The sequence below is a fragment of the Onychostruthus taczanowskii genome, unplaced genomic scaffold, assembly GCF_017590055.1.
Source record: "Onychostruthus taczanowskii isolate IOZ18803 unplaced genomic scaffold, ASM1759005v1 scaffold65, whole genome shotgun sequence".
Classification (NCBI taxonomy): domain Eukaryota; kingdom Metazoa; phylum Chordata; class Aves; order Passeriformes; family Passeridae; genus Onychostruthus; species Onychostruthus taczanowskii.
In genome coordinates this window covers 2,739,313-2,750,600 of record NW_024504233.1, presented here as the reverse complement: position 1 = coordinate 2,750,600, position 11,288 = coordinate 2,739,313, and the positions used below count along the sequence as shown (strand labels likewise).

The window sequence follows — 11,288 nt, the reverse complement described above, 5'->3', positions numbered from 1 at the left end:
AGAGGAGATGGGATTGCTTAATGGGGAGTCATAGGAGTCCAGAGAAGCTTCTGTCTTGAGGCACAGAATCCTGTAAGCACAAGATTACTCAGTTCTCATCTTCAGGAGGAAAAACACATCTGCCTGGACTGACTTATCTCACCAGAGACTGCACAGAGATGTCTGAAGCAAAACAGCCAAAATCAATGTACAGGGGATTGAGGCAAAAACAGGCTCCAAAGTGGCAAGTGGGGATGTTAGAAATGTTAGAAAAACTGAAGCTCAGAGTGGCACTTAAAAGGGACATCAAGGGTCACAAGAAGGCATTCTATTGCTACACTAGGATTAAAACAATAAGAAAATGTGGCACGTGACTAAAACAGGTAGGTGATTTAGTGGCAGCAGCCCCACAAGAAGCTTGAGTATTTGATGCATTCTTTGCCTCAAAGTTCATCAACAAGATGCTGCCTTCATGTCTGCAATGCCCCTCACCCTGCCCTGTGCTTACAGCCACACAGCCAGGGCTGTGGGTACATCCAGAGGAAGTGATGGCGGTAAATGAATTCTACTTCCAGCAGCTGTTCCAGCAAGGGCCTTTTAATCCCTTTTGCTCCAGTTTGCTCTGTAAGAGGAAGGGTTTTGCTGTTACATGCACTGTGTAAAGTATTTTTATCAACCTTTTTTTCCACCTATTGGTTGGCTGGGTTTTGACTAAATAAATTTGTCTATTCCTGAATGTTTTCATTCATTTTCTTTTTCTGTCTTATTCATTCATGTAACTCTTGCAAAAGCCTTGGAAATTCATACAGAGCACCATACCTGTATGATTTCACAGATATTGAGTTTAGACATGAAAGACAGAAGACACCCTTAGAGTGGCTTTTTTATTAAAACAGACTAAAATGGATGCAAGACAAACTTTGTCCATATTCCTGGATTTTCTTCATAGCTGTAGTCACACTTGTTGTCAGGCAGAACCTTAAGAGTATCAATATTTAAGTGTCATAGGAAATCATGCCAAGTACTTGGATTTTAATATTCTTAAAATAGTTTTATAAAAAATTAACTTCTCAGTCAATTTGTATACTTTTAGGTTTTAAGTAGTTTTACAGATCCCTTAAAAGCTTTTTTATATTTGCTGTTTTATATTGTTCTTCAGGTTCAGTCCTTTAGAGGCTCCTTACCTGTGAAGGGACACATGAGTGCTGTTAAGATGTGCAAGTCCTTCCTCCAGCATTTTCCATGTGGATGCCAGTATTGCATCCCTGTGCTACACTGCTCATCCTCATCCCACAAAGGCCTTTCCCTTCCATCCTCCAGCTCAGACTCAACACTCATTTTCCAAAGATGAGTGGAGCAACCTGGAGAACACGAGGCCACCCTAATTCACCTGCTAATAAGAGATAAAGAACACCTACATACCTTTCCTATGGGCTTTCCTCAAGTCCATTCTTGCTTTCCTCTTTCAACACACCTTGGATATGCCAGCTGTCCTCTCTCACACTGTACTTGAAATAAAGTTGTGCCAGATTCTGCTCCAAAATGGTTCTGTTTACAGTAAAATCCAACATAATCCCCATGGTAAAAGTAAACTTGGTCTGCATAGAATGCTTGCAGCAGCACATTATTTTTCTCCATTTCAGTTTTTGACAAAGTACATGGCTCTAAAAAAAGAGAGACTTGATCAGTGCTAATAAATTGATTCTTTTTGGAACAGACTATTTTGACCAGGCTACACTAAAAACTGCTAATTATTTCCTATTGTCATGTCATACTGCAGGCATATCATAGTTAAGGAAATAAAAAAAAACCAAAAACCACCAGATGAGCTTAACTTGCTTCTATTTAAACTTTCATATGTCACTGAAGACGCTGAAGTTGAGACTTAAAAGTTCTAGCTGACAATACTCAGTTTATAAATTGTGAGGATCTGATTTTAGAGACAATTGGAGTTGTTCAGCCTGGCAAAACGAAGGATCCAGGAAGACCTCATCGCACCCTTCCAGAGCCTGAAAGGGGCTTATCAGAAAGATGAAGACAGACTTTTCAGTAGGGCCTGGAGCAATAGGACAAGGGGTTGTGATTTTAAACTACGAGAGGGTAGATTCAACCTGGGCATAAGGAAGGCATTACCACCAGTGAGAATGGTAAAACACTGGAACAGTTTTCCCTATTTTCCCTTTTCCCAGAAAGGCAGTGGTTGCCCCATTCCTGGGAAAGGCCAAGGTCAGGCTGGACAGGGCTCTGAGCAGGGGATTGGACTAGATGGCCCTTCCAGGTACTACCAGGCTGTTCTGTTCCTCGAGGCTATGAGTTATATAGAGAAATAAGTGCTTCTTTTTATCACACCTACCTATACAAACTGGCGGCGAGGTCCACTGTCCTTCAGAGCAGTAGATTCTCTCAGAGCCTTGCAAAAAATGATAGTCAGAGCAAATATACTGAACTGAAGAACCACTGTCATACTGGGGCAGAGCTGGGAGAGTAAGAGCTCCATTTGCAATAGAGGGTGGAGAGCCACATTTTTCTGTAGCAGCTGCAATAACAATAAAAACATCTAAGAATAAGAATCTAAACAAATTGACTGCTTTATCATAGATTAAATTAACATTAAAGTTTTCTTTTTACAGCTTTCTACAGAGCTTTCAGTTTCCTGGGCTCAGAGCAGAGATTTCCCCCTCCCTTCTACAGCCTTGAAGAGCAAAAGGAGGTGTATCACTTTTCCAAGCTTGGCTATATTCAGCAATATAGCTGCCTTGTGCATCTGTATTGTTGAGGTCCACACTAAAAGCAAAGCAAAGAATTTCTAAATAGGTCTAAGATTGATTAATTAAAAATGCAATTTAAAAATTATTGCTTTACCTTGAAGAACACATTTTGGATAATTCAGTCTGCCTTGATCACACTGTGTCCTCCCAGGAGATGGAATGGCAGTCTGGAGAAAACTGTATCCCTGTTTACATTCAAACTCTATGAGATCTCCATGGAGGAAAACTAATTCTTCCCGTCTCCATTTCAATGTTAAGTTGTTGCTGTCCATATCAGTTACATTCAGCGTACATGGTTCTAGGAAATAAAAATATATTTTAACAAAAAGTCACCTTAACTGATTCTCAGCTCCCTTTTGTAGGAGTGAAGAAAGAGGATCCCAAGTCAATAATTCTAAAATGAGTCTGAATCTTGCAAGATAAAAAACTACAGAGGCATAAAAAGAGGCAAATGGAAAGAAATGATCTGAAGTGACAACAAAAACCAAGCACATGCAAAAGGAATGGCTGCTTTCTCTCAGGTTCTTAAAACCCAGTGCCAGGATCACATCAGGGAGTAGCTTTCCATTAGATGATTAACCTTGTTAACTTCTGAAACCACTGTTCAATGTCAACAAAGCCTAACAGAGGGTCACCTACAAAAATAAATTTCTACAAGTTCCATGAGGAGCACTGGCTGATAAAGGCCCTTACTGGTGCTTTCCTGAGGGAAAGGCAAGGAGAACTCAGCTACTGGCAGTCTGGTGACAGCGGGGTAACACCAAATTCCCCTGGAATTTTCCTGAAGCCCAGTGTAACACCAAATTCCCCTGGAATTTTCCTGAAGCCCAGTGTAACACCAAATTCCCCTGGAATTTTCCTGAAGCCCAGTGTAACACCAAATTCCCCTGGAATTTTCCTGAAGCTAACATCAGCATGGGCTCTTTCTGGACTGTTTAGGTGAGCATTGAAAAGAAATCTCAGAAAACATGCAAAGGATGATGGGCTTATTGGGATGCTAAGGAGACAAATAATGCTCACAGGAGATGAGATTTCATTATCTCACAGGATTTGTTAAATTTGAGTACTCAGATCCAAAAATGCTGACCTGAACCTTTCTAGATGAAGTCTAGATGAGGTAACTTCTGTTCATTTAGAAATATGCAATTAAAACTGAACTGATTGTGTATTTTCATTTTCATGGTAGATTAAACTGAAAGGTGAGCCAATTTAACACAGGATGTTAGTAAAATTTAATTATTTCATTAGAGGAAGGAAGGAAAGATAAACAAACAACCCTTGATTGTATTCCTGCTAGCACTGGTAATTCTCTAGTGAGAGTTCTATACATTGTTTTGAGCAGCATGCATAAAAGCAGCACAGACAAATTTGAAAGTCCACACCAGGATGAAACAACAGATATAAAGATACATAATTAAAAAAAACAAAGCCTGAAAGTTTAAAAACAAAAGTCCAAGAAGTCATTGGTAATTCTGTGTTAATTGTATCTAAAAGCCATTTTGGGAATGGCCACACCATTCCTTCTAATCATCTATTGAAAGGCAGGAAGAAATTAACTGAATGGACAACATGGAGGAAAGAAATTGGAGAATCCCCCCAGGAAGCAAGGATAGCTATGTACTAGAATAGCTCACTCAGGAAACAGAGGAATCTATTTAATGGGGTGGTTGTAAGAACAGGCCAGAGGATACCCAGCAGGAGAGGCCTGCTAAAAATTTAATTTTAGTTCATCCTCGTATTTCTGGAATCTTTATTAACGCCAACGAAAGAGAAAAGATGGTAATGAAAAAAATATTTAGAGGTTCCTTCCAATTTTCCCTTTTTATATTACATATGACAAACTTGCTTTTCCTTCCAAGACTCACCTAAGCAGGTTGGTTGTTCTGTCCAGTTTCCGTGGTGACAATAAACTGTACTGGGCCCATCCAGAAAGTGGTAATGCTGACAGCCATATTCTACCCAGGAACCATTTTTGTAACTCTCCAGCAATGGGCCCAGGACAGCCCCATTTTTAACCACAGGTGGAGAAGCACAGTCTTGCTGCATTTCTGATATGGGACAGAGAGAATGGCAATTAGGTCTTGATTAGATTACAACATTGTTAACACTGGTGAAAGTATTAGACCAATACTAGACTGAGCAAAAAATTTGCAAACACATAGAATCCAAACCAATATAATTCCTTTTCCAAATTTCATTTTCAGAAACTCTACACTTGCCTTTCTGAATTGCAGACATGCATTTTATTTCCCTCCACACTTTACATTTATGACTACTTTTGACTCTTGCTGGTTTACACTCAATACAGATTAGTTCTTTTTAGGTGATATAGACCATCTTATTTGTTACTTGAAATATTTCATCTATGTGTGGTTCAAAAAAAATCCTCATTGTAAGTATTAATCAAAGGAACAACAAAATACTCATGAATTTGCATGTCCAAATAATACTAAAGGGTAAAAAATACCTGAAAGTAAATACTCTGTATGAAATAAAATTACAAATACAGAGCAGGCTTATTGGTGTAATTTAGAAAGAAGCAACAATGGCCTTTTATTTATTGGCAACATTGACATCTGTAGCCCATGCAAGCACTTTCAAGAATAAGGAACTGTCCTATAGCAAAAGAATAAAAGTAATCATAAAGTGCCTATAATTGGATTGGAGAATCCCTTTTGAAAAGAAGAGCAATGTTCACCTACTCATATCTTCACTGGGATGTGTCTGGCTCGCCCTTATTTCTGCATCTGCCTCGAGCGGTGGTGGTGCTGTCCCAGACTCCTGCTTATCCACAGCTCCTGTAACCGTAGCAGAGACTCAGAACCAGTCTTCACACAAACAGCTCATTCTAAAGTACTAAAACAGACACACATGAGGCACCGTCAAATGTAACAATCCCAGTTTTCCAGGGAAGGTGTCCCAGGTGGCAGCTGAATTCACCTAGCTGATCCTTTTTAATCTGGGAACCACGGATTTCCTGCAAAATATGCAGCACTTTGCCCCCCAAGACTTTTAAGAGAGGAAGGAGAAGAGGAGTGGAAGTTTGGCAGATATAGAACCTGAGACTCTCCAGAAAATTAAGGCAAAGGTTGAAGAATCATTTCAGTTCCACTGTCAGCCTTCACAGAAGTAACTCACCAATACAGTTAGAGGGGGATGTCCATTTTCCTCCTTCACACTGGATTTCCTCAGATCCTCTCCTTGCCAAGGTACACTGTACACGAACTTTGTCTCCATTATGGTAAGTTCTTCTGGCTGTGCTGGTATGGCCATGAGGGAGTGGTGGTGGAGGACATTTATTTTTTACATCTGAAAATTAAAAATTGCATATTGATTTCTCTCTTACCAAAAACCACGTACACAATTAAGCTCACCATACACAATGCAAGCCTATCACTCAAAAGGCTTTTTTTTTTGGCTAAGCTGGAGTAATTTCTTAATAAAATTTTCTTAATGCAATGGGAGACTGAACAAACAAGTGATTTTGCATTCCACAAATATAAAATAGAAGTACTATGTCATTGTACTGCTATAAACAAATTTGTAATTTCTCCACAGAGACTTAATAAAATGTTCTTTGTAGGACTCCAGGAAATAGAGATTTCCCATACCTTCCATTCATATAATATTTAAAGCAGATTATGTATTAATTCTAATGCTACAGAAGAAGCAATAATCATAGCCCATTTCCTATCTCCAAATTAAGTTTGTGATTACTGTATCCTCAAAAGTAGATTTAGGCCTTGTCTTCATCCTCCTGAGCATCTCCACCTTCTCTGCACTCACTCAAGAAAAGTTCCTGCTGTGTCATGAGAATAAACACAGGGCTGGAGTCAAAGCTGTAGTAAAGGTTGTTTTGTGCTGCTTCCTGCTCTGTTCTATATCTCAGCAGGTTCACCTCTCATTCTTTTGGAACTTTCTTTACTGAGAGTCTCCATTATCCCCCAGTCACTGGGGAAGTGATAACAATTGCTAAAGGTGTATTTCTGTCTTCAGGACAACCTTTTATTTAATCTGTTCAAAACAGGTAAAGTTTGGGGAGGCTGAACAACTCTGAAAAGTACCACAAGCTAAGCAGGGCCTTGTTACAAATTTTATTTTTAATGCCTCTCAAGATACCTCCCCATCCCACAAGGCAGGATCAAGCAGGCTTTGTTAACCCTTCACGTATTCTGAACAGTTTATTGAGCTCCAGTGTCTAAAAAATTCCCTGTAACTGTTGATTCCTGCTTCTCCAGGATACAACTGGGACAGGCAACAGTAAGAGACAGTATCTGTCCTGCTGTTAGAGTTCACTGAAATGTAGTTCCAATCACCATAGCCTCCCTTGGCTCCCTGCTTTTTGACCAACACTTGATTTACATTTAGGCTACAAACTGTATTTTTTTTTTTTTTTTGCATTCATAAAGCATTTCTTGAAAGAAGGTGTGAGCTTTTCTCTAAGAATTTGACACAGTAGAACTATAAAAGCAGGGTACCTTCACACACTGGAGGGTCTGGATACCACCCAAAATTATAGCATTGAATTAAGTCAAATCCAGTGACAGAATAATGTTTGTCACAGAAAAAGTGAACTACATCTCCTTCTTCATAGGCTTTCTTCACAGGATAGAAACCTCCGTGAGCTACTTCGCTCAAAGCGGAGCAGGTCACCCCTGGGAAGAAAACACAGCGGTGAGAGGCCAGGCGGCTCCCTGCAGCAGGCCATTTTCCCGAGTCAGTCAGGGGTTTCCAGCGGGATGACTGACGTACGGGTGCAGCCGGGCCGCGGGCACCGCGCGCTCTCGGAGGCGCTGCGGGACCCGGGCCGGCAGCGGTACCGCAGCGTCCCGTTCAGCCGCACCTCCCGCGCCGCGCCCGCGTAGCTGCCGCGCTCCAGCCGGGGCACCTGGCACGACTCTCAAAGAAACAAAGCACAGGCATGATGTTAGCTCTTTTTTTGTTGGGAGTATTCCAAAGCTTCCCTTAGATACACCTTAAATGGGGCCATAGCCCAGGCAAAATTACGAATAACTACCAATGCAGTTGTTGGCGCAAGTTTTCCACTTGTCGTTTGGAACAGAAAGTTTGTATGGAAATGGATTTATTTGAAACAGTGTGATTTAATCTCTGCTGATTCATTTTACATGTATCATTTTACATACCTTTACAAAAGCACAAAAGCAGCAGCATGTGAAACCTGACAAGCTTTTCCCCAGAGGTACAGCTGAGCCTGCTATAGGAGCGCTCAAAGGACAGCCTGTCGTGGGCAGTTTGGGCCCACAGCTACAGCAAGGACAGTGGGATTATCTACTGCTGCAAGAGATTAGAGAGGAGAAAAATGCAGAATACTACCAAGTGTTTTTGTACAGCTTGGCTGGAAGGACCATCCTTGTGGCTGACACTGCACTGTGTCTTCAGTAGCACCACTTGGGGTGTGGTAGCCTGGATTACATTGATATTGCAATTTCTCATGGATTTTGAAGTCCATTTCTGTACTGTAAAAAGAGCCATTTTCTAAGACAGGCTTGGTGCATTTTCCTGAAGGAAAGAAGACAGCTTGGTTAGAAAGAATGGACTATTTCTGTTCTCCTGCAAGCAAAAGAAGGGGTTTGTAGCTATACTGATCTGATCTGATTTTCTCGACCTGGTGAAGAAACTCTGCTCCAGTCATCAAACAATACAGCAAACCACTGGTAACCACATGGAATACAGGCAAGGAATCTAGAGCTAGGGAGACTCAAGAAGTTATACATCTAAGGGAAAACTAATAGTTTTCCCAGACTAAGAAAACTGGAAAACTTTATGTTCTTATAAAAAAAATAGAAAGGGGAAAATGCCCTTAAAATAAGTATTATTGCAAAAATATTCCATATATAAACCTATGTAGTCTTGACATAAATAATTGATTGCACCCTGTACATTTTATCCCTTCTGTTATGCACCTTCTTTTCCTCTATGTCCCAGGAAAACCAGCCAGGAAATGCTCCTGCAGGAAGCAATGAGGAGGTGAATAAAGCTAACTCACTGTAGCATCGTGGCACTGGAGACCATCCTTTTGCTGTGCAAGTTATTCTTCCATCTTGAGTCCCACTTTCAGTTGTGTAACCAACCATACAAGAATAGGAGAGCTTTTTTCCTTTATGCATTGGGAAATAGTAACTTTTGAAGCTGTAATAGTACTGGGCAAGGTTTCCATTTTCTATCAGTGGCAAATCACAAGGTGTATCTGTAAAAAGGTCAATATATTTCCCACTAAAAATTTCAGCCCAGATATGAATGTTTTTAATTAGATTAATTTATCTAATATCAGCTTGACTGATTCAGCCTTTCAAACCAGAAGAAAATTCTGAATACTTACAAGCATGAAGGATCTTTTAAGATCTGCTGAAATTAAGACATACTACAATTTCATCAGGTTTTGCTCCTAGGGTTCACAAGAACATCAGCTGTAGAATAAAACCTCCTAATGTGAACTGGGCAAAACAGATGCAGGACACCTTTATTTTATTCTATTTTGCCCAGAAGCATGAGAACCCTTTGCTGCACAGACATACCAATGCCTACTGTAAAATTCAGTGAAAAGTGTCAGGATTAGCAGTGCCCCAGCTCCTTAATTCAGAAAATGCTGCCAGAAAAGTAGGACAAGCTGCTAGGAGGCAATATAGGAGTTAGGCTTGCTTAAGAAAGGGAACTTAAGAACAATCAACAGAAAAGAAACAAGAAATGAAGATTAAGGAAATAAGCACAATGGCAATTAAAAAAAACCCTAAAACAACAATCTCCAGTAATAAGAGAAAACATTTTTAAAGAGTAGTGCTGAATATGACATAAATTTACCTAAAGAAACCGCAAAATAACAAAACCAAAACAAACAACAACCCCAAAAACAACAACAAAAAGAGGAAATCAGTTCTGAAAATGGGGATAGAAAAATGCAGGACCACCCCACATTAACTTCTGCAGGTTCTATTTAACTTCCACTATTTTGCTTTGTAACAAAGTGAAAAATACTTCAATCCCCAAGACGCTTCAAGACGTGAAATGTTTTAATAGTACAAAATTTCAAATAGTACGTATTCTAATAGTACATTCCTAAAGAAATTGCTTCTGAACTAAAGGCTGAACATTTCAATATGACAGCTTTGAGGCTTAGACAGGAATCAGCGACAGCCGAATTGTGATCATCAGCCATGTCACAACAGAATTGTATTTAAATTTAAAGAGCAGTGTTTACTCAGTAAAGAGATGAAAGACATTGCACTTAAGCTACCAAGACTGCATATTCTAGATTCAATGTACAATAGAATTCAGTGTATTTACCTTCTGCAAAGAGTTTCATTGAACACACCATAACCAGGAAGATAAAATAGCTTTTAAATCTCATCTTCTTTACTGTCTCCATCTACAGTTTCCACCATCTGTGAAACTCCCTAAGTATTACTTTTGTAAATAATTAACTGAATTTTCAAAGGTATTCAACAAATGCCTCAATGTCTATGGTATTTTGCAAAAAGTTAATTAATTGGAAAAACTATTTTCATTTGTATTAATTCTCCAAATACCTTAGCACCATTGGCAGGATTCTACTTCCATTTGACACTTTGCCACCAGTAATTTATCATTTTACAGTGAAATCAGGCAACAAGCTTATGGAACAATTTAAGCTTACTGATTACTCTTCCACTCACAACCCCCAGAGTCCCAAGTTTAAAGGGCATTCTATTATCAGCCTATTTACCTTGGCTGAAATCAGAGGAAATAGACAATTCCCCCATCCTCCAGCTTAGCCCCTGAGTAAACCAGGCAGTTGCATGCTATAGATATTCATAATTTTGGAGCTTCTTACATGAACAACATAGCCACTATTATTATCTGTCTGAGTTGTGTTGAATACAGCAAGCCTCTTCCAAGTATTTTTTTAAAAAATAAAAACTAAACAAACAAACACAAACTTATTATCTGTCTGAGTTGTGTTGAATACAGCAAGCCTCTTCCAAGTATTTTTTTTAAAAAATAAAAATTAAACAAACAAACAAACACAAACAAAAAAAATGAACCTAATTCACTGACTAATAGCTATCAGTTGATTTAGCATCATTAGAGATATAATGCTTAAATTTGGGAATGGGAATGTATAATTTTACAGTTTGCATTATCTTTGCCTTTCTATGAGAAAATGCAATTCTGAGAATGCAGAAGAGAACAGAATGAACAGGGATGCTGTGATGAACACAATCTCTTCAGCCAGAGGAGATGCATGCTTGTATGTATTGCTCACTTGATAGGAAGGAAAAAACTCACAGATCACCTCCCTTAAAATGTCAGTCAGAATTTCTAAATTCACACTTACAACACCCTGTTGTTCCATCACTATCTTGCAATGTTTACAAAACAGAGAAATTAGATTTTCTTTTCTTGCTGCCATACATGATCCCTCAAGACATTAGTAGACTGAAGCTCCCCAAAAACCAGCCAGTTTTGAAATCCACAGCCCAAGCCTCCCTTTCTTGACCTCTCTAGATCACATATTACTGTCCCCCACAAACAACTGCTTTTAAT

At 39.4% G+C, this 11,288-nt stretch overlaps 1 protein-coding gene across 1 annotated transcript; it reads right to left on the bottom strand.

Moving 5' to 3' along the window:
- Nucleotides 1-1,419: 1,419 nt before the first annotated feature.
- Nucleotides 1,420-10,113, bottom strand: LOC121344618 (coagulation factor XIII B chain-like). Its single transcript, XM_041420767.1, has 11 exons — nucleotides 10,050-10,113; nucleotides 8,755-8,955; nucleotides 8,082-8,267; nucleotides 7,500-7,646; nucleotides 7,226-7,402; nucleotides 5,886-6,056; nucleotides 5,450-5,545; nucleotides 4,613-4,795; nucleotides 2,842-3,045; nucleotides 2,333-2,515; nucleotides 1,420-1,643 (listed from the first exon to the last, which is right to left on the bottom strand). The coding sequence occupies exons 1-11, from the start codon at nucleotides 10,111-10,113 to the stop codon at nucleotides 1,420-1,422; spliced, it is 1,836 nt and encodes a 611-aa protein (XP_041276701.1).
- Nucleotides 10,114-11,288: the final 1,175 nt, after the last annotated feature.